General features: G+C 46.4%; 1 protein-coding gene across 2 annotated transcripts; it reads left to right on the plus strand.

The window, feature by feature from the left end:
* Positions 1 to 6,584: 6,584 nt before the first annotated feature.
* IL2RB (interleukin 2 receptor subunit beta) lies at positions 6,585 to 22,889 on the plus strand. Of its 2 annotated transcripts, XM_030263045.4 has the most exons (10): positions 6,585 to 6,900; positions 8,125 to 8,222; positions 8,548 to 8,674; positions 10,139 to 10,253; positions 11,794 to 11,905; positions 12,437 to 12,585; positions 13,024 to 13,201; positions 14,973 to 15,069; positions 16,896 to 16,980; positions 18,342 to 22,889. In XM_030263045.4, the coding sequence occupies exons 2-10, from the start codon at positions 8,141 to 8,143 to the stop codon at positions 19,167 to 19,169; spliced, it is 1,773 nt and encodes a 590-aa protein (XP_030118905.4). In that variant the 5' UTR covers positions 6,585 to 6,900; positions 8,125 to 8,140; the 3' UTR covers positions 19,170 to 22,889. The 2 variants fall into 2 exon arrangements, with proteins under 2 accessions (XP_030118905.4, XP_030118906.3); XM_030263046.4 differs by lacking the exons at positions 6,585 to 6,900; positions 8,125 to 8,222; positions 8,548 to 8,674 and adding an exon at positions 9,127 to 9,310.

The raw sequence follows: 22,889 nt of genomic DNA on the forward strand, positions 1-22,889 counted from the left end.
TGCAGGGAGAGGGAGGGTGAAATTCTGAGCTGCTTCATGCTCTGTGCCCTTTCCTGCCTCTTATGTGGGAGCTACCAGAGCAACAGGGAACAGTGATACACAAAATGACATTTCTCCCCTGCCCATGCATGTCAGTCAAGGAGAAAAGAGGAGAAAAGTGTAACCCTGTGTGTCTTTCAGTGAACTAAGTCCCATTTTCCCTGAGACATATACATCCCATTTCCCAAATAGGAGCACAGCCTGTGGAGCAGATGAGGTGAGCTGCAGCTTGGATTTTGTATTATGGCAATGAACTTGGCAGGTACCACATGGACAAGGTTCTGTGTTGGATCTCTCAAGGAGTGTCTACAGTTCCTCAGAGACCACAGTGAGGAAAACAGTAGTGTCCACAGTGCTTGTTTTTCCTCCAAGTGGTGGTCTTGTTAGTAGTCTCCACTATCATGCAGCCTTGCCTGCCCATAGACACAAACCAGTCTTTTTGATTGTGTGCAGCCTCCTGAAGCCACGGGAGCCGCTCCGCTGCAGGCAGTTCACCTCCGAGGAGGGCTCCACAGGAGGAAAATCCTCAGAGGAGCAATCCCAGAGGTAAAACTCTGGCAGAGGTGTGCTCTCAGGAGGGCTGGGGTGCTCTGTGCTCTGAGCTGTTTCAAAAGGTAGTGGTACATCCCTTGAGGGAGTGAAGTGCCCTCAAGTCCCTGGGTCAGGTGGTCCACCTGAGCAACACTCTTCCCTTCCACTCCTTACACCCAAGTACACTGGCTTTTCTCATCAGACCTTCTGCCTCCCAAGGTGGGGAGCAGCAACGTTAGAGGGCAAATGAGGAGAGAGTTGAATCCAGGGAATCACAGAGCAGAGGGAAAATAGCTCTTCTGGCTGAGCCCAGGGGAGAAAGAGGAATGCAGCTCCTGAGCAGTGAGCTGAAAGGAGGCAGGAAGCTGCCTCCAAACAAGTAATTGCTGTTCAGGCATTTTAATGACACGAAAGTTAATAATTACTGCAGTCACAAATCAGTAACCCCCAGAAGGGCTTAAGGGGGAGTAGGAGGTTGGCCCTTGGATAAGCATGACATCACCAACCATATTTTAAAACAAAATCAACAATCTAATTAACTCCCTTTCTAGAAGCTGCTGAGGCAAAGAGATGAAGAAAACGGAGGAGCAGGGAGAGCTCTGAGCAGAATGGGGGTGGTGGCTGTAATGATTTTTTTCCTCTAGAGAAGGAAGGGAAATGTGATTAAACTGGAAGGAAGCCTTGATAATCAAAATACCTGAGGGTTTATTCTCAAGAATCTCCTTACAGTATCTTGTCTTGCCTTCAAGCAATTTTGAACGTACAATAAATCCCTAAATTCTTCTCAATTTATTAGGTCTGGAAGCTGTCATTGCTTCATATTAGGCTTGTCAAGGGTTTGTACCCTCTAACTTTAAACAGAGAGAGATGTAACACATTGACAGGCTGAAAAACAGAGCAGGGCTTTATCTCTCCAAGACTGCCCAGGTAATAAGGTAATGATTTCCCTCAAGGACAAGAGCAGCCACTGATGCTGAATAACAAATCAGCCAGCGTTCAGCTCATTACTTTGCTTGGGCATAAGACTGCTTTGAGTCCAGTGCTGCCTTCCTTTAGAATATGTCACTTGCACAAGCAATCCATCTTCAATAGACGTCTGTGAGCAAGTTCTGTAGGCAATCTAGCCATGCATATTCAGTATTCAGTGCCAGGAGAATACTGGGATTTGCAGAGGCATGTCTAAACACCGCAAGTCAATAATGACCCTACAGACCTGGGTGTGATGCAAGACCCAGAGCCTGGTCTATGAATCTGTTTTTGAAGAAGATGGGAAGGTGTCCTTTACGTCCTTTCTCTGCTGTGGAAATTGAGACTCAGAGAGGATGTGAGAGCTGTATACACATGATAATAGTCCCGTGGGTGCATACCTTCCTTCCAGTTCCCACTGCTGAATTTTCCATCACAGCGTGCCAGAATAAGACCATCTGCACACACAGGCACCATGATTAAGCTGACAGAGATCGCCACACTGCTGTGGCTCAAATGCCTGCTGGGCCTCAGACACCATGTCCCCAGGCTCAGACAAGGGTGTAGGCAGTGGTCTTCCTCCATGTTGCTGAGCCAGGCCCAGGGTGACAGCTCAGGTCTTCCTTGAGAGTCTCCAGGGAGGGACTCTGGGTCTGAACAGCCCTTGTGGCACCACGAGCACTCATCAGGGAGACAGACATCCACTCGTAGGAGCTCTCTTAACACTCTGCTGCTGGGCTCCAGCCCCTCCAGCCAAAGTCCTGACACCATCTAGTTAAACCCAAACATAATGAGGAGCCAGGGGTCAGGTCCCAAGCAGGAGCATCTCATGACTGTCCCGTGCTCCTCCTCATGAGATCATAGCAGTGTGCTCACAGCCAGGCAGGCTAAGAGTGAAACTGCTTGAAAATAGCATGCTCTCCCTCCCACCATTTTCCCCCCACTTCTCTAGGGCTGTGACCATCACTGTCAAGGAGTGAAAGTGAACACCTCCTCCATCACCTCCCACCTCTGGCCTCTAACTTGCCTCGAGTGAAGGTGCCTGCGAATGCTTCAGCCTCCTACCACTTTTGTCCATGTTCTTCTATAGCCTACAGGGCTAGGGAATCCCTACTTCTGAACATTTTGTGTATTCATGTGTATATTTGATGTCTACTGCCTCTATCAGGCATGTCTATCAGGAAACTCTGTAGGGCAGAATTTGGAAGGTAAGAAATGCAGGAATATCATCTACTCTATAGGTAGGCTTAATACTTGCTGCCCAGCATTGTTACTCCATTGTGGCACCCGATTCCGGATCTTCAACTCTATTGCTTAAATGCCTCTCCACTTAAACACAGTGATGGAGATTAACCTAAGGGCAGTGTTTAGCCTGGAGCAGCAATATCTCTAGGAATCATGGAGCAGGAGGGAAAACGTCTCTCTCACATCAACCCAAGTCTGCTGTTTTGATACAAAGTAAAGCCTCTTAAAGGCTTGTAATGCGAACAAATTCAATAAAGGCTTCACTTACACACTGAGCAGTGGTTTCCCACAAGGCCATTTTTACAGACATTTTTCGGAGTAGAACCACAGTTTAAGGGGAAAATAACTGCAGATGTAGAACAACAGCGTAGTTTTGAGAAGCGCACGCATGCGATTGGCAGGAAATTCAATGCAAAGGTTATAGTTAAAACAACATTATTTGGAAAGTACCAGAAATAACTTGCAGAGCTTCTAGAGACTTTCACCGTGTATCCTGTCAGGAAGCTAACTTTGGTGGCCATCAGGGCATCTCTGCCCTCATCTCTTCACCTGCTGCTGGTTCTGTGCCCTTTCCACTGCTCCACTCCGAGGGCCATGGGGACAGGACACCGAGATGGATCTGCTGAGCCCTCCACTGAGCTCACCCCGGTGGGCTGGGCAGTTTGCAAGGCAGCCCAGTTACCCTGGCACTCTGGTCTCACTGAGAGCCAGCAAAGGGAAGGGGTGTCCCCAGCCTAACAAATGTGATGAGCTGATGAATTTGACACCACTCAATGCTTTTGCTCTTCATGTTTCTCTGCGTCTGCTCCCCTGTTCACCTTTGCCATTTTGCAGAGACTCTCAGTGGACGTGCAACTGAAAAAGAGCAGTTTCAGCAGCACTCCTTTTCTCTAATGAAAGCAGTGTGAGGGCAAAAAATCTTGTGCATGAGTATATGCCGTCAGTCTTGAGTATTTTTAAAACTTATGCTGCCCCTGAAACCAATCTGGACCAAGCAACACCTTTAATCAAACCTCCATCATCACACCTTTACCTGACACTTTAACACTGAACAGCAACACTGAGTGCAGAGTTTACCTATCTCAGCCACCATTATGGGGACAGGAAGGTAAAGACAAGAACACCTCGTATGTGTTGCTGACAGTGTGGTTTTGTTTGGCTTCTCACGTTACGAATGGCGCAATTCCTAACAATATCAGTGTGAAGGAGATAAAAAGTGCCACATTCTCAGTAGCACAACATCTTGGGCAATCACTTCCAAAAACTGTGCTGATAGCAAGCATAATTTATATATGCCAGGTGGGGTCTGGACATAATACCATTATCATGTCTCTGGAGGAAACCCTCTCTTATTTATGCCACACGGTTGTTGCTTCAATACATTTTAAACTGTGTTTCCAAGAAAAATATGCTGAGGAAGTTTGTGTCTCCACATATCGAGGTTTGGTTGTCTGTAGCTGGTCCATCAGATCATTCCCCCTCTCTTCATAGTTTTGGAAAAGTCAATCAATTCCAGTTGCCCTTGGCAAAGAGGTATATCACTTACTGAGCAAGGGTATCTTGACAGAAGAGTGCTGGTTTTCCATTGGGACCAGGAAAGTTTTCAATGTGACATCAGTCCTTACTAGATGGCAGAAAATCTGCACAAGAATCTACCATAGAGAAACAAATCTAGAAAAAAACAATATCCAGAGAGGCAGCTGATCACACAAATCCTTGCTTCCAACTACATCAGCCCCCCAGCTCCTATAGGGACTGATTACATGTTAAGTTTTCCTCTTCCACTATTTCAGGTGCCATAGTGCACAATCAACCTCGTATGATTTTTATGCATATATATATATATATAATAAAATTAAATTTAAAAAAAAAGAAAAAAAAGAGAATAAGTGGAGTTTTTTTCATTGATAGGCTGGATAATAAAAAAAACCTGCTTTGTGCATTTGTTTTCCCAAAGTAATCTCTGGTCTCAAGGAAAAGTGTAGGTTTCTCTAGCCTGAAGGACAAACAGGAAAAATTAATGTTAACACAAATGCTCCATTGCAGCTACAGTGGTGGTGATACCAATAACTTGCTCACAGAGAATTTCATTGCCTCAGCTGAGGATTTCTGTGCCAGAGTAAGCTGCATTCATGTTCAGAGTTCCTGGGAAAGGTGGTCTGTGGCCTGATGATCCATGCCATTACATCTCCATCCCAATGAGAGCCTTCAAGGCGCAGCATATACAGCCAGCAGTTACCAGAGCAGGAGAGCACATAGCCCCTCCTCTCCCCTGCTCCTCTTCAGGAGAGGATGGCTGGTTTTGATTCCCTAGTTGTCCTCCCCAGGCCTGGCCTGACAAGAGTTTTCAGATGCATTCAAATGACAGCTCTCAAGACTCCTGGTCCTTGTTGTGTGTGGTGAAGAAAGAGGTGCTGCATTCCACTACTGCTGGTTAAGAGAGTGCTTGGTTCTGGATCAACTGTAAAGCTTTCCCACAAATGACCATGAGGATTGGCTATTGCAGTCTTCTGCAAAATGGCTCTGCCTTCAAACTACTGTGTTTTTCTCAAGCACTAGTTCTTTTTGAGGTCTAGTATCTTCTGAGATCCAGTCTCTGGGCTGGGCTTCCTGTGACTAAGAACCCATCTTCCTCCTACACCCTTTTTCCACTACCTGAATCCAAGATCACTTTGTTGTTATACTATGTCCCCGTCCTCCAGGTTTATAGAGTCCTCAAACAAGAACTGCCTGGAGACTTGAGATTAGCCTCTGGCAACTTTTGGTCATCAAAACTTTCTTGCCAAACCTGAGCTTGGGCCTTGAGCTGCTCTAGGAGAGAAAAATGAGGAGCACCGAGTGTGGTGCCCACTGTACATGTAAGAGGAGACTATCATCATGCAGCCATCATTATGCAGCCCAGATCAGACAGAAAACATGATGTGCTGCACTTCAGAGAATTCTGTTTCTGTATGGAAAAGAGAAAGGGGTGTGAGGATACATTTGCAGGTCCGTGTCTATCTGTGAACTGGGCAACCATCAGGCTGTAGGTTTGCATTTGTACATCTGCCCTGGCTTGGGATGGGAAGGCAAAGAAAGGGACTATCTGTCTGCAAAGGTGAGGGCATAGGAAGCTTTGGAAGAAGGTGAAAATATTTTTTGTCTCTTTTTCTGACCTTTTGAATGGACAAGCCGTGCCAAACAGGCACTGCAGCTACTGCAGGGCAGTATTGCCTGGCTGGATTAGCTGCAAGGCTCAGGTCAGAGAGGGGTGGTTCTTCTTTCTGTGGAGTGAATGGGGTGTTTGGCTTGGTAGGGAGGCAGTGGGATGGGTGTTCTTGTAGTGTCACACCACCTGCAAGTGTGAGGGTGTGCCTCAAACTTGTTCACACTCAGCATTGACCTGGTTCTACTCCCACTGTGACCCAGCATGGATCCTCTAAAACTGGGGCAATGATGTCTGGTTTCATTCAGGTGTTGCTGCTCAGGTCAGCAACTCCAGCTATTTTTCATGAAGTGGTATTTCTACTGTAGACAGACTCCTGCCCCCAGTTTCAAAGTGATCTGTAAACTTGTATAGGACCTGAGAGCAATATGAGTGATCCATTTGGGTGTCTAAAAGAGGAAGATACGGGTCTTGCCAGTATCCCAAGAGGTCCTTTTTGCCCTCTTTTTTGCTTCCCAGCAATGGTCTGAAACTGGTCCCAGAATGTCTGAGCATTGCTAACACCTGATCCCTCTAACCTGGTTTTTGCACTGACTGCTTTATCAGCAGGAAGTAGAATGTGGTTGCATTTTGTTTTTTTTTTTTTTTATTCTTGGCCTTACTAGCCTTTTCGATACTCTGGGGCCTTGTCTCAGTCTGACAAGGCAAGCAAGCAGCAGCTTCCTGCGCACAGGTGAGAGGGAGAAGACAGAGACCATGCGTGCATGAGAGAAACAGCTTTGGAGCAGAGCTGCTGGGTTGTGGGCACCTCTTCTCCCGTGGACATGCACTGAGCCAGGATATCTGCCTTCAGCACTCTCCCTTTTTCCCCTCACCCTTCCCCTCACTGTTTGACATTCAGCACCTGCTGCCGTCCAGCCTCACGACCCCAGGGACTCCATTCGTCAGGACTGCTCAGTGCCTGGAGCTGGAAGGTAAAGGGGGTAATGCCAGCTCTCTCCCACATGGGGGGTGGCTGATCTGAAAGCATCTTAGAAGGAGTTTCAATCTGACAAACTGATCTCACTGTTGGGAAGGGCTGAGAACATATTTATCTCTCTGTCTCTCCACAATCCTCTCAAATCATACCCCACATCTCACAACCATGCTGCCTGCTTTCTCTCTTTCTGTCCCCTGTCTACTAATGTGTTGTCATGTTTTTCTTCCTCTGAACCTAATCTTTTATCACAAGGAGAATTTGTATTAAGCTCAAGCCAGCCCTTTCTAAACCGTCTCTTCCCACCCCTCTGGCAGTCCCAGCAAGGTCCAGGGGGTTTCCATTTTGTTTTCCTCAGCTCTGCCTGAGCTCCAGAGTTGGCAAGAGGTGAGGGTGGTTCCTTCTCCTGTGGGCAAAGGCAGATGTCAATGTCCGGGTGTCCGGGTGGATGGGGAGAGAGACTTGGATGAGAAGACTGTAAGGCCAGTCTGTCTAGGCTCCCTAGGTGCTTTGAATGGAGGAGGGTTGCTACTGAGTTTCCTAATTACAAAGCCCAAATTTTCTGATACGCCTAAAATCATTACTCCTTCCAAGGCAGAAAAAAGATCTACTTGGAGAGGATGATGCATAGTTTGTGAGCTATTATGTAGTATTTTTTTATATGGTATAGCCTTGGCTTTCTCAAGTTTGGTAAACACTTCTCCCTGATTCCCCCACCTGTCCCAAACATGCTGTTCAAATCTGCCTCCTAAGCCATGAGCTCTGCCACTAACTTTTGTCAGTTGCATCCAGGGACCCTCTTACTCAGCAAGCACCTAGTTATTTCAGCCCTAGGGTTTACCAAAAAAAGAAGCTCTTCAAAGCACAAACTGTGCAGAGACGAGGCAGCGCTCTCTACCTGAGTCAGCAGGCAGCCTGAGACAACGCGCACGGACGGCTGTGCTCTCACTCACACGTTTTCAGAAGACATGATTCCTGCAAACAGCCTCTGTGCTGCCCTGTGAACAGCCTCACTGCTGAACAAAGCACCCAAGGCAGGAGAACAGTCAGGTGCTGAGGGAAAAGTGCAGACTCCAAAGTGGAAGGGATATGAGTTTCTGAACCTAGAAGACTGGCACTGCATCCTAGGACAGTGGATGACAGCCTCCTGTGAGATGACATCTCGACATCTCCCTAAGCTCTGTTGCTGAGTTGTGTTGTGGGGGTGTCTTCTCTCTTTCAGTGTGTCGCCAGTACTGATGAAGCCCTCATTGCTGCTTCTGTCTCACCTCTGCCTGTTCAGCCTCATGCCTCCCTCATGGGCATCAGACTCAGCACAAGGTAAGAAGTGATCCTTTTCACCTGTGCCAGCTGGGGGAACAGGGAGGGCAGTCAGCCAGGGCAGCGTGTGCGCCACGTATGCTGCAGTGCAATGTTTGTGTTGTAAGCACAGCCAGAGGAGGTTGCAATATTACAGGTCTCTGATGGGCACATCAGCCTACAAGGATATAGAGAAATGAGTGGCACTGCTTTTCTTACTTGGAGTTGTCCAGCAGAGGATTCAGTCAGTAGTTTGGGATGGGGCAGCATTGTCTGGGGTGATCATTAATGCCAAGCATCGTTGCTAATTGAGCCACATTGCTGTCTGTCTCTTCTCTGCTGGCAGGTGCCTCCAGCCTCACTTGTTGGTATGACTCGCGGGCGGCTCTCTTCTGTGACTGGAACCCGGGCAGGGACCTGGCTGAAGCACCATGCCAGCTGGAGATTTTATCAGAGAAAGGCTTTTGTGACAGGTAGGTGACTGGAGAGACTGAGGAAAAACAATGCCGCTTTACAAAAATGTAAGCTTCCCCTTCCCAGGCCAGGTGTAGTGGAGAGAGCTAAGGTGTTTTGTCTTGAACTCTGTCTCTATCTCCATGTGGGCTGAGATGCTGGCAGCCACTGTTCAGTGCTTGCCATCTGACAGTCCCAAACTGTCTAGAACAACCCATCTTTCAGCTCCATGGCTCTATCTGAACTTCACTTTTCAAAAAATCCCTCTTCCTTGGCAGACACCCTTGGGACTGAAAGGCATTTTCTATGGAAAATGAGGATGTATAGAGATGGGGCTGGAGAAGGGTGTAATTGAAGTCATACAGAGGCCAGATTGCCAGGATGAACTGAGATATTGCACCTTGAGTAATAATAAATTAAGAAAAATACTGTCCTTCTTTCTCTCCCCTGGCTCTTTCATCTCTTCCAGTTCATGATGTTTTCTTCTCCCATATGCCTCCCAGCAGAGGGGAGGTGTTTGGCCAGTACTGCTGTGGGGGCTGGCTGAGTCTGTCATCTCCAAATAGGACATCTGCAGACAAGAGGCTCACCAGCCAAGCCCAGGACTGTCCTGGGTGCCTGCCATAAGGAGAGGCTCAGTGTGATTCTGTCACTGGGTGGGTTACTTGTCACTGTCATACAGACACCTCCAATTGGGTTGATGGACAAATATACCTTGGGGGTGGTGCATGGTCCTAGAAAGCTAAAACACTGATGTTGCTTCATGGGTGTGAATCAGAGACTGTGGCTGGAACTGGGGCTGGATGTGGAATTGTGCAGTTCTTTGACTGGGGGTCTAGGAAGAAAACTCTCCCCACTGTCAGTGAGTCCCAGGCCTGATCTGACCTTAGAGCTGGAACAGGCACCTCAGTCAGACACTGCCCCAGCTGCAGCCCCACAGATGTTTTCCACCCTGCCACACCCCATGCTATAGATCAGCTGGGGCTCTCTTGTCAGAGCAGAAGATATGTTACAGTGTAGTGCTGCCACTTTTGATGTAGTGTCCTGGCTGACTGAGAGGTGACCTAGCTCAGAAGGTACATGTCACTGAGCATCTGAGATCCTACAGTGCTGTCAGTGTCTGGAAGGAGACCTGTAAATCCTAGAGGGGCTGAAACAGGCACCTGTCTTCCAGGGCCATGTTTCTGTAGGTGCATTTAGGCTCTGCATACCCTCTGATACCAACAGGAAGCAGAGAAGATAGGAAGAGGATTTTGTGACATCTTTGACTGGAAATCTGCTGTTATTTTTGCCTTGAAATTACTGGGGTGCATTGGCTTCCATGTGCCAGCACATAAAATTTGCCTGAGTGATACAATGGGGAGAGAAAGTAGGATTAAATCTTTGCTGTAACCTGTTCAGCAAATACAATAGGATGTAAAATGCTTTGAGAGCCCTTTAGTGTTACATAATATTTGACTAACTACAAAACTATAATTTCCCAGCTTACTGGAGTTATATCCCTCTCCTGAAAAACGCAAGAAGCACTGCAAATTACCCAAGGCAGAGCATATGACAGGACTGAGGAGATGCATCAAAACCTTCAATCAAAATGTTAATGTGAGTAATTCATCTGGGATGTCCTGGCTAATGACAAAGGGGAGAGGATATATATATATATATATATATATATATATATATATATATATATATATATATATATATATATATATATATTCATTTTGGGTGTGTAAGCAGTGCAACATTCAGGGGTAGTATAAAAAGTCCAAACCTAATCCCTGAGTCTGGGTCTGGGATGGGCCTTGGTGTTGTGTGTTGTTGATATACGTGCCTCCCGTGGGTTCCCCTGCAGAAGGGATTGGCTTCAGTGTAAGCTGGGCCATGCTGTGCTGACACACGCAGAAGAGATGCAGGACAGACAGATCACACATGCAGTGTCCCATGTCTGTCACACTTCGACATGAAATAACTCACACATTTACGTTAGATGCAAAAGAGGGAAAAGAGGAAGTTTTATTTCTGACCTCGCAATATATAGAATGCTAAAAGTGGTAGTGGATTGGAGGATGAAACTGCCACTTCTTTAACTACACCGGTTAAATTAACAGTCTATCAATTCTCTCTTCTCACAAAGAAGAATGCAAAACAATCATTATTTACATGGCAGTGTGTGAGAAACTCTAGTAGAAATATGTAAATATTAGAAGGTATAGAAAACTTTTAAAAGAACAGGGCAACACACATCTCAATCACCTGTGTTTGGCCCTAATTCCTTCCTCTGAGGAGGGATGGGCATCACCACCAGCTCTGAGGTCACCTCTTGATCTCATTTTCCTAGAAATTATCAATACCATTTTCCAGATCATTATCAACTGTGAAGTGTGGTTAGATGTGTCTAATGCAAGATGCAACACATCGTTGGAACTAATGGTGATGCAAATATTTTAACTATTATTCTTCTTTTAAATCAGTCTTATTTTGGATCCCTTATGTACTTCCTTCAATCACATCCAGTGTCACTGCAGTTCCCGTGTTTTCAGAAAACACCCACCCAAATTTGAGCTAATATTTTTATTGGTAAAGTCACAACCAGTTTTAATGACAGACAAGCTTTCATACATTTGCATATCATGTGCAAAGACAAATTGCAGGGTTGATATATAGCTCTAAAATCTTTTCTTTCTAATCAAGCTAATTTCTCTGCTGCTTATTCAGTACTGTATGATGTACGTGGCCCTTCAGCATCACTGCATTTCAAGTGTCATGTTTAATACTAATGTGGTTTCAGTCTTACCAGAGAACATAAAATGTTCTGGTAAAAATAAAATTTCTCAATAAATGTCACCCATAGAGAGTAACTTTTCCTCCTGCTTAGTCAACACATACAGGAATTCCAAGAAACTAGCATATCACAACGTTTTGTGCCCTTCTTGCCAATAAACAAACTAAAAAAATTCAACCACATGAAATACAAATTTTTGGTTCCTCACTCACCATTGTGATTTATGCCCCTCTGCCACAAATACCTTCCATATTTATTGTCAAGTATGCCTAATCATCTTATGCATAGGCAATGCTTAGAAATTTGAATGCTTATTCATGAGGTTTCATTGTCACTAATGGTTAATTTTCCTTGCAGAATCAGTGCTTCACCGTTTCAGACAGACTTAGCTTGTCTGTCCATTGCCACACCGGAGAGAATAAAACCAAAATACCTGAGCAAATAAAAAACTTCAATCCGTTTGAAAATAGTGAGTACTCATCTGCCTTCTGGCCTCTGAAGCTTCCCCATGAGAGGATTGGGAAAATTAATTTTCCTTCCTCATCCACTCCTATGCAACACCCACAGCTGATTTTAGGCCTTTGTCTTTTGCTTGTCCCCTGCTACAATGAGCACAATGTCAACTCCTGCCACTTGCTCCTCTGTCATGCAATGTCATGCCAGCCACATCCTGTCCTGTCCCATATCTGGCTTCAAACTGGTAATGATAGCTCACCTGCCCTCATGAAAATTGTGTGCTGCGGGAAGGATGGAAACTCCTGCTGCTCTCCCTATGCCCCCTCTAGTTACGAGCTTCTACCCTTCTTTAAGACAGCTTTGGCATGTTTTGGTCTTTGCTGAAAGGATTCAGCTCACTAATTCAGAAGAAAAACATCTGCTTGGGACCTTGTTTTGCTGGCTGTGTGAGTTTACTCATCTCAAGGAGATGTCCTGCTGCTCAGGAGCTTGATGTTATGGACACAGTATGGGGATATCAGCCCTACTTCTTCTCTCTTTCCAGTAAAGCTGAGGCCTCCAGGAGACCTTCACCTGGTTAACATTACTGAAAACACCTCCAACCTAACATGGAGCCTGAATATTTCCTCTCACTATTTGGATGGGAGGCGGGAGTACCAAGTGCGGTACCGACACGTGAGTCAGTCCTGGGAGGTGAGTACAGAGGGGGAAGCTGGGATGTGTTACCATACGAGTCCTGGATGAATCCTAGCTTTATGTCCCCCAAGACCTGCTCCTGGGTCTCCTCTCAGGATGTGACCAGTTTTGGTGAAGCTGGAGAGAGGATGACAGCCCCTGCTCTTTTATCTGTGTCACTCGCTGCCAGTGTTTGTTGATGACAAGGAGGCAGATGGGGATCCTCTTTTACTTAGTGCTGTCACAAAAAAAAAAAAAAAATCAGACAGCTCCAGGATAGACCTGAAAAGGATGGGAAAAGCAAAGCAAAGAAGAATTTTCCTTCAGGGTGAACAAGCCATGCACGTGGTATAAGGACTTGAGACAAGTCTTCTCTGAGGGCTTTGGATCTTCTGATGGGTACGTGATGCTGTAAACCAGGGTGTTGACACTGTTCTAAATTTGTCCTACTCCCAGGAGGCTGCAAACTTGCCCATTGAACAGGACCAGATGTGGGCAAATTTTGAGAGACTCTCACCCAACTCAAAATATGAGGCAGCTGTCCGTGCAAGGCCAAGTGCCAGAAGCCGCTACAATGGCATGTGGAGTGACTGGAGCAAGCCGGTCCTGTGGAGGACACGCGCTGATCGTAAAGGTAAGTCAGGTAATCTGACCTGGAGGGGAAAATGGGAACTCAGGGTAAACAAAGTAGACTGGCCAAAACAGGGTGAGAAGCTGAAAGAAGATGTGTAGGGAGAACTGTGTTGACCAAAGACTAATAGAAAGGTTGAAAACTGTCCCTCCTGATCAGTTAGGTGAGATCATCTCATCATGACATCTTAAGGGCAAATTACCCCAGCAAAGCCCCTCTGAGTTCCAGAAGCCAGGCAAAATCCACAAGGTTTAAATCAGGGACTGCTTCCCCAGAGCAGTAAGGCCAGATGTCTAACCAGCAGAAGCAGTGGCCAGAATTGTCATTTTCCCAGATGCTAATGTTACCTGGGAACATTCTCCCAGCTTCCTAAAATGGCCAGTTCAGTGGAGGCATTGATCAGTGAAATGCAGTGAAACAGCTCTCAGCTCCTGAGCTGAGGAACACCCAAGCTTGGGAAGCAAAGTCTCATAGAAACTGGGAGAGACTTACTGACTTACATGCATGATAAGACTCTTTTAAAAAGATCTGCTGAGATTTGCATCAGTCACTCTATGAACTTCCAGCCTTGGAAGACAGTGCCCTTCGGTGAGTCGGTGGCTGTGGCCTCTGTCATTTTTTTTCCAAAAAGTAAGCAGGTAGAGGTTATTCCTTCTCAGATTGCCCCCATCCTGCCTCTGCTCAACCCCTCCCTGTTGTTCCTGGTCTTGGTATAAACAGGGGAGCTATGTTTAGAAAGGGCACTGTTGCTGTGGCGATCAAATTTTGACAGTGTGTGATGTCAGTGAATAGGATACAGCCACAACCAGTTGTCATAGCAACCAAGACCCAAAGATAACCAGGGTACCAGAGGCAGTGGAGACAAAGTGATCTGAGTAGCATCTCAAGGACAGGGAAAGAAAGAATGTGCTAGAAACATCCCCTCCGTCTTTTATTTTTCTCTGTTCTCTCCTAACTGCCCCAGAGATTCTCTGCATGACCAGGCCCAGGGACAGGAGAGATGGGAGGAGATGAGGGGCAGGCAGAGGAAACAGGCATCAGAACAGCAAGGCCAAGCAAAGGTGCACTGGGGAGATATGTGTGAAAGAGACAGATTAAGGAATATTTGAGATGATGCCAAACAAGCCTGAGGAGTGCTGGCAGCCCTGGAAATGTGGGAACCCAGTCTCTTGTCTTAACCCTACAATCCAAGTACTAAAATATGGTGTAAAACTGTAATCTTTCCAGCCTCCTAATGCTTCCCTACACCTCTCCAAAGAAAGAAGTCAGTCCCTTGATCCCTAACCTTCTCTATCCTTATCCTCTTGCCTTCTTAGAGGCCTGTGAACACCATGAGTCCCTCTCCCCTCCTGACCATTAATGCTGTTTCAAGCCTCCAACCCCACTTTAGCTGGTTCTAGGAGTCCCTGCTTTCCTTGGCAATGAAACAGGTTGGTGGACACTTCAACTAGCAGACTGTGCCACCTCATCTGTGGCGACCCCGAGCTGTGGTGCTGTTATGACCAGGGAGTTCAAGCTGTTCAGCACAAATTATTTGTTAAGCAATGCTTAGACTCTGAAACCCATATCAGCTCAAAGGCATCCTACACAACAGCAGAACTCACATATACTCTGCCCTGTATATTATAATTCTAGATAATATTATAATGTAATATAAAGTTATAACAAAGGCCCACTTTGATCACCTTGAACAGCCATGAAAGGGCTGCAGCTTCTACCTACAGAATCCTGGCTAGATTTTAACACCATTTCCTCATTCTTTCTTGTCTTGCAGGAACATCCCAGCCAGTCCTGCCAGTTCTCATAGTGAGCACCTTCATCTTTGTGATCATTGGGACTGCCTTCCTCATTAACTTAGGGACCCTGAAATGGTAATTGAGAATTACGCTTACATTTCTGTTCTGCTATATCTTGTGGGTGTTCTCAAAACTCAGATTATTTTTCACCTGGTGTTACTCAGGATAGTCATGGCTTTAAACCAACCAATTTATGGTTTATAGCCCAATCTTATGAGACTGATATTTGCCTGTGGAAAAATAGCACCACCCAAGATGATGTAGTTTCACCAGCACTGTCATATTGTGCCATGCTCCTGTGACCTGGTGCCATGCCCTGGTGCCATGCCCTGGCTAAATTTAAAGCAGCTGCCTCAGCACATCTGTCGCCCAGGGGTTAGAGTGGTGTTTCCTGGCAGAGATGCATCAAAATTGCCTCTTCAAAAGCAGGTCACTGGGTTGAGAACTCTCCCTGTAGTGAGGACCAAGCAAGCCTGGTTACCACTACCTTCTCATTTAAACATTCCATCAAGAGCTCAGGCAGAATGAGATGACATTTGGCCTGCAGGCAAAACTCCTGAGTGAGGAGCACAATTCTTGTTCTCCCTGGTCTGTGCAGTCCTCACACACTGATAAAACTCAAATGATGCTTCAAGACCTCTTTGCCAGTGTTTCTACCCAGGCACTGCTTTTATTAGGGACTGAAAGTGTCTCACAAGATTACTCAACACAATAATAGGAACAGTGACCTCTCAGCTTGGCACAAGGTCAGAAACAGTCACAGGTTTTCTCATTTCAGGTCAGGGGTAAAGAAGTAGGGTGCTGATATTCATGGCAGGGAGCAGGGACAAACATTCTCAGTGATGAAGTTGCAGAGGCTGGATGGTGAGAGAGCCATGCTGAATGAAGATGGATACTGAGAAAGTCACTGGTCACTATTTTACCCCGAGTCATAAAACAAAGTTGAGGAAGTTCTAGATGTGCAGCACAGAGGGAGTTAAAAAGACCTCCTTTCTCCACAAAGTATAATTAACCTAGGGGAATTGAGTGCAGAATAATGCTGAGGTAAGATGCAAGGAAGGATTAGACATGCATGAATAAAAATAGCATCTGCAATGATGTAAGGTAGTTTATATGCAAGAGCTAGCAAGTTCTGATGCTTCAGAGAGTACACTGATTGCCTCCAGAGGTCAGGAGGGTTTTTCCTTACAACATCCTACAGCAAAGCTTCAGCAAAGGGATGACAAGATGATCCAACCACTCTGAGAAGCTGAGGAGCAGAGTAGATCACTCCATGCTGCCTCAGGATGACAACACACTGGTTCCAGCGTAGGAGAGGTCTCTGGACAATGCAAGGCATACTCGCTCAGATGGCTTGCACAGCCAGTGTGCCCCAGCTATGCCATGCAGCATCCTGCTAGGAAGGCAGAGAGCTGTGGCAGAGCTTTCCCAGTGATGGCCCTGCTCAGGCCACATGGTCCTGAGTCATTGTGGTGGTAGCAAAACAAAGAAGGGGCAGCTCACAGCAGTGGGAACTTGGAAACAAGGGAGGCCTGCTCAGCTTGTCATCAGGACAGCGGCTGAAGGGGGCAGGCAGAGAGGTTAAGGTGACCAGGCAAGGCAGGGAAGAAACCAGTAAAACCAGGGGTTGTCCTTCCCCTGGGAAAAGGCTGAGGTAATTTTCCAGTGGCATTTTCCAGTGCCAGGTTTATCTGTCTCATCTCTATACATCTCGTGGCTCAGCTAGTCCCTCTCAGACCACTCAAGAGGAAGGTCAGCCCTCAGGCTCGACCTTGCTTTACCTCTTCCCCCATGCCAGGGCAGTACCTGTGAATTGCAGGGCACTCTTTCACCCCCACGACCGTGACAGTGATCAGGATCAGGCCCTGCTTCATTTGTCCTTCTCATTGTCTTTCCTCAAGGTTTAAGAAGATCCTGAAGATTCACATCCCAGACCCTGAGAAGTTTTTTCCCCCACTTGTTTCTGTTCATGGAGGTGACATTCAGGTATGGGGCTGGGGATAGAACCATAGCGGGGAGAAATGAGGGAAAGGAGCATCCAGCTGCACATGCCCAGAACAGACAGACCTACCCATGCATATATGATATATGTGCCTGTAGCACCAGCTGCTGGGTTCTCAGCTCAGGTTCTATTTTCTGACCTTCTAAAACCTGACGCTCAGCTGAGGCATCTCTATTGCAGAATGGATAAATGGCAAACCACACAAAGCACAATTATCCATCATCCTGCTCCCATAATCGGCAGCCTGCGAGACAACAAGGGACCCGCAGGAGGGACCTGGGCCTCTCAAGACCCCCCTCCTTCCCAGTTCAGTGCTCCCTACTTGCCCTAGGCTGCCCAGCTCTTCCCCAGATTTCCTGCTGTGATCTTCTCCTCTGCTCCTGATGTGAATTGCCATCACACTGGATAGCATTTAGCTATTCCTTGCATTCTTGTCTGTTTCCCTTCTTTTGCCACTCCACCATTCCCCTCCCCTAGGCTCTCTGTGAGTATGGGCAGCTGCAAAGAGACAATTACCATTCTGTGCTGCATTAAAGGGAGCATCAGATGCAAGACGTGGGAGGTGATCCCAAGGGGCATCTTGCTTTAAGAAGGATGAAAACAAACTGCAGAGAAACAGAAAAGCAAAGCTTTGGAAAAGCCAAGGTGTAAAAAGGCTTAGAAAGCTTAAACTAGAAGAAAAGAGTACAGAGCAGGGGGGCGAGATTGTGCAGCAGGCAGTCAAGACACTTTATCAGTGCAGAAAGAACTTGAAAAATTTGCTTTACAAGCCATAAAGGCAATGGATTTGGGTGTCATCAAAATCAGTTTATTTTTAAGGATAAGATACGCTGAAGGATGTTGCTCAAGATGACTATAAAAATTAGGCACAAGGGGCCTGGAAGAGCACTTTAGACAAGAAATCTGCATATGACCATGTGGATATATCAGAAGCTTGTTCAGCACCTGGGAATAGATTGCATGAGATGCACCTCAATACTGTTTTTCATGCTTTGCTTCACCTTATGGTCTTGTAAGAGTTTTTCCTACCTTTTTTATTCCCTTTGTTTTACTTTAATTCTCCATCTTAAATTCCCTGCTCCGGAAATCTCAAAACACAGGCTGACAAGATCCACTCTTAATTTTAATGTGACTGAATGACATACTCTGTCTGAAAATCCCACAGATGAGACATCATGAATGAGAATTTCCCTCCCCACCACCTCTGGTAACCCTTGCTTGGACAGAAAAGAGGTCACTTGATTGCTGCGGCCTGTCAGTAGAAGAAATCTACTTCTGAAATCTCACTCTCTGAGTGCTATACTTTGGTAGTCACAGTCTCTCTCTTGTGTTTCTTCCCCACCAGAAATGGCTCTCCTCCCCATTCTCCACATCTTCCTACTGCGTGAACAGCACAATCCCAGAGATCTCCATGCTCGAGGTGATGCAGAAGAATGACCAGGAATCCCGGTTTCTACTTTCCAAGGGAACCCTGACTCCTGATCCTCCCACAGAAACCAGTGTGCACTCTGGATCCAGCTGCTTCACCAACCAAGGCTACTTCTTCTTCCACCTTTCCAACTCCTTTGAGATCGAGCCCTGTCAGGTCTACTTCTCCTACGAGCCTTTCAGCCAGGAGGGCAGTGGAAGCAAGGATGGCGACTGTTACCAAGCTCTCCCCTCCCCAGACCTCTGCACACTGGCAGAGGACATGAATGTGTTGCCCAACAACTTCTTTCACTGTATGGAGGCAACCCAGGGCTCCAGAAAGAGTTCCTTCGTGGAAGAGACAGCAGGTGAAGCCCAGCAGGCCATGGCTGTTCCTGGGGCTCTCCAGTCGAGTGAAGGCACTTCACCAACACCAGTTCTGGAACAGGATAAGAAGGTTATGGACAAAGCAGTTTCACAACCTGCTGAGGCCCTGTGCAAGCTGGACACTGACTTTCCTGACCCACTGGACATGCAGGACAGCGATACTGTCAGGGTAATGGATGGGAGTGGGAAGGGGGGCCCTCCAACTGACCCCTGCACACCAGCAGCAAATGCTACCTCTTCCTTCTCCCAGCCTCCACCTCTAACACAAAGACAGGATGAGGATCCATGCAAAACAGCCTTCTCCAGCCAGGTCCCAAACACTGGTTCCTATCTTTCTCTGAGGGACCTCCAAAGCCAGTACAGCCACTGCTCTGTCTAGGATCTGCCTGGAGGAGACCCAGAGGTGGGAAAGGCCACCTCTGCAGGGAAGGCTAGATGGACAGTTCCTCTCCTCAAGACGTGAATGTAACTTCAGCATCAATCCCATCAGGACTGCTCACTAATGAGGCTGGAGAACACCGGCCAACAAGGACTTGCCTTCATAAGCAAATATGTTTCTCTGTTAATACTTGCTCTGATGGCATAGAAACTCCTCACACTTCTCAAGTGACATTCCAAACCTCACCATTTTTCCCTTCCCAGCTCCTGATAGGAGACTGTGCCAGCACTTCCACGCTCTGCATTTTGGTGTAAAATAGCACTCAGCTTTGAGGCTGAATAGGCATATGATCAGTTTGCCTCATATTAGCCTAAAAACCTCTAAGGGGATGGAGAAATGTCTGAAGATGTGGATATAAGATTTTTTACAGGGGCCAATTGCACTGCCAGTCAGTGCTGGGGTTTATGATGAAACAGATGAAGACATCTCTTCCTGACTGAACAAGGGTGTGATTTTTTCCTATGATGTCCCCACTTTAAGTTTTAATCAGAAATTACATTCTAAGCTACTTGGTCCAGCTTTAGACTTTAGAGTCTAGACCTTAGAGTCTCTAAGGTTGGCTCAGAGCCACAACTGCATCAGCTGTCTAAGCAGTGCAGTGTAAAAAAGAAATCCCCATTACTGAGTTAAAAATACTGGGGAAATCCCCTCCCTCTCTTTCTTTCCTCCAGCTTAATGGTGGCAGTAAAAAGAACTCACACAATTTCCCATTCTTGCTACAATATTTTTCATGAAATCGAAAGCCTTTCTGCCCTGGTGGCAAACTACAGTTATTTGACTATGATAAGCTGATTGCAGAATAGTTCATCCCACATCCTGTATAAGTGGAAAACATCACAGCAGTGCTGCCCATTCCTTCCACTGCTCAAGGGAAACCATTGCCTAATTAGCAGCAAAGATGTGGTGAATAAGCCCAAAAAACTAACCCACGAACCAGCATCTTTACTGAAAAGAAAACCTCAATCCACTTGCAAAGAATGGGGATAGCACAGACTTCGTTTTTCTTCTTCCTCTACATGCCCTGATCTAGGTTAGAAAAAGCCACAGTAGAAAAGTGGTAAGGCAAAGGAAGATCCTGCATTCACCATTTGTACTATCTGTCCATTTTCTTGACATATTTCTTGATTTTCAGTGGTGGGAAAATACCAGACATGTGCTAAGAGTTTTTCTTATCTCTTGAAAACTCTTCTAAGATAATTTATACCAGAAAGTTCAAGGATATCGAACTTGTTAACGCTTCTGTCACAGCTGTGAGTGTCAACTAGAATTTTCTTGCTCTGCCAGTGCAAGCATTGAGCGTCCTGCTCCTACACTGTTACCTGACATTGCAGTATGCATCCTGAATGCCATTATGACTCCCAGGTGCAGGGTCACCCACTGGTTTGGATTTCACCTGAAAAGAGCTGCTCAGAGCAGTTGAGCCTACTTGTTGCTGGGAGAGCTTTGGGAACTATTTCTCTCCTCTCATCGGATCCTTCACCATCTGTCTCAAGATACAGAATGCTCCATTGTGTCCAAGAGAAAACAGGAGACACAGCTCCCCAGACAGGGAAGTACAAGGCTTTCCCAGCTGTTTCCTGGACTTCGAGAATCTTCCCAGATGGACTTTGAAAAGAGACACTGACTGCTTGCCTCTGATGGGCAGTTTGCTATCTTACATGGGCCAAGAATCCAAGCTGCACTGTCCCCATTTAGACTTTCTTAAGCTTTTCTATTTTCCTTCATAGAATCATTAAGGTTGGAGAAGAACTTCAAGATTATCTAGTCCAAATTTTTACTGAATAGTACCATGCCCACTAAACTATATTGCAAAGTGCCACATCTACTTGTTTTCTGAACACTTTCAAAGATGGTGACTCCACCACTTTCCAGGAGAACCTATTCCAATGTTTAAACACTCTTTCAGTGAAGAAATTTTTTCCTGATATCCAACTTGAACTTCCCCTGGCGCAATTTGAAGTATTTTTCCTCTTGATCTATCACTTGTTATCTGGAAGAAGAGACTGACCTCTACCTTGCCACAACTTTCTCTCAGAGAGTTGTAGAGAGCAATAAGGTTACCCTTGAGCCTTCTTTTCTCCAGGCTAAACAGCCCCAACAATCCCTCAGCTTTTGCTCCATACCCTTCACCATCTCTATTGCCCTTCTCTGGACATGCTCCAGCACCTCAACATCCTTCTTGTCTTGAGCATCCCAAAACTGAATACAGGATTTGAGGTGTGGCCTCTGCACAGGGAGATGATCCCTTTCCTACCCCTGCTGGCCACACTATTCCTGGTACAAGCCAGGATGTCATTTGCCTTCTTTGTCACCTGGGCACACCTGGCTCATGTTCAGCCGCGATCAACCAGCATCCCCAGGTCCTTTCCCACGGGGCAGATTGTCAGCCACTCTTCCCCCAGTCTGCAACCCTGTTGCAACAGGACCTGGCACCTTGTTGAACCCCAAACCATTGGCCTTGGCTTTTCAATCCAACCTGTCCAGACCCCTCTGCAGAGCCTTCCTGCCCTGCAGGAGATCAACACTTCTGCCCAGCTTGGTGCCATCTGTAAACTGACTAAAGGGGAGCCCTTGATCCCCTCATCTAGATTTTCAATAGATATTAAACATATCTGGTGCCTACACTGAGCCTTGGGGAACACTGCTGGTGGCTGGATGCCAACTGGATTTAACTCCCATTGCCACAACAGTTTGGGCTTGGCCATCCAGACAGCATTTTACCCAGCAAAGAGTATACACATGCACGCCATGGGCTGCCAGTTTCTCCAGGACAATGCTCTGGTAGATAGTGTAAAAAATTTTATTAAAGATTAGGTAACACCCACGGCCTTTCCCTCTTCCACTAAGTGAAGTTCACCGTGTTGTAGAAGATCAGGATGGTCAAGCAGGACAAGACTTTCCTAAACCCATGCTGGCTGGGCTTGATCCCTTTGTTGTGCTGCACCTGCCATGTGATGGCACTCAAAGTGACCTGTGCCATGATCTTTTGTGGCACCAAGGTCAGGTTAATGGGCCTGTGGTTCCCCTGTAGTTCCCTAGATCCTCTTTCCAGTCCTTTTTGTAGATGGGAGTCACACTGCCTAACCTCCAGTCCCAGGTGACTGGAGGTTAGGCAGTGTGACACCCATCTGGGACCTCTCTGGCTAGCCAGGACTGCTGATAAATGGTGGAAGGTGGCTTGGTGAGCTCTTCTGCCAGTTTTCTCAGTGCCCTTGTATGGATCCCATCCAGCCCAAAAAATCTGGGAGTGACTAAGTGGCACAGCTGGTCACTAACTACTTCCTCCTGGATTATAGGGGGTTTATTCTGCTCCCCGTGTTTGTCTTCTAGCTCAGGGGGGTGAGTACCCTGGGGACATCTTGTCTTGCTGTTAGAGACTGAGGCAAAGAAGGCATTAAGCAGCTCAGCCTCATCCTTGATGACAATATTCCCCTGCCAAGTCAAATAGAGGATGACGATTCTCCTTGACCCTTTTTTTGTTATTAATGTATTTGTTATTTTTGATGACAGCAGCTTGGTCGAGTTCTAGCTGGACTTTCTCCTTTGTAATTTTCTCTCTGCATGACCAAATTATATATCTGTACTCTTACTGAGTACACCTTGCTGCTGAGTACAAAAAACCATGTTTGCTTCTTTGTAAATAAACAAAACATTAAGTAA

The sequence above is a fragment of the Taeniopygia guttata genome, chromosome 1A (assembly GCF_048771995.1).
Source record: "Taeniopygia guttata chromosome 1A, bTaeGut7.mat, whole genome shotgun sequence".
Taxonomy (NCBI): domain Eukaryota; kingdom Metazoa; phylum Chordata; class Aves; order Passeriformes; family Estrildidae; genus Taeniopygia; species Taeniopygia guttata.

Bases quoted from the DNA above. Each gene is read 5' to 3' on its own strand.
- IL2RB (XM_030263045.4), top strand. From the start codon at position 8,141: ATGAAGCCCTCATTGCTGCTTCTGTCTCACCTCTGCCTGTTCAGCCTC. The intron at 8,675-10,138 runs GTAGGTGACTGG...ATAATTTCCCAG, and splicing joins GAGAAAGGCTTTTGTGACAG to CTTACTGGAGTTATATCCCT. The intron at 12,586-13,023 runs GTGAGTACAGAG...TCCTACTCCCAG, and splicing joins ACGTGAGTCAGTCCTGGGAG to GAGGCTGCAAACTTGCCCAT.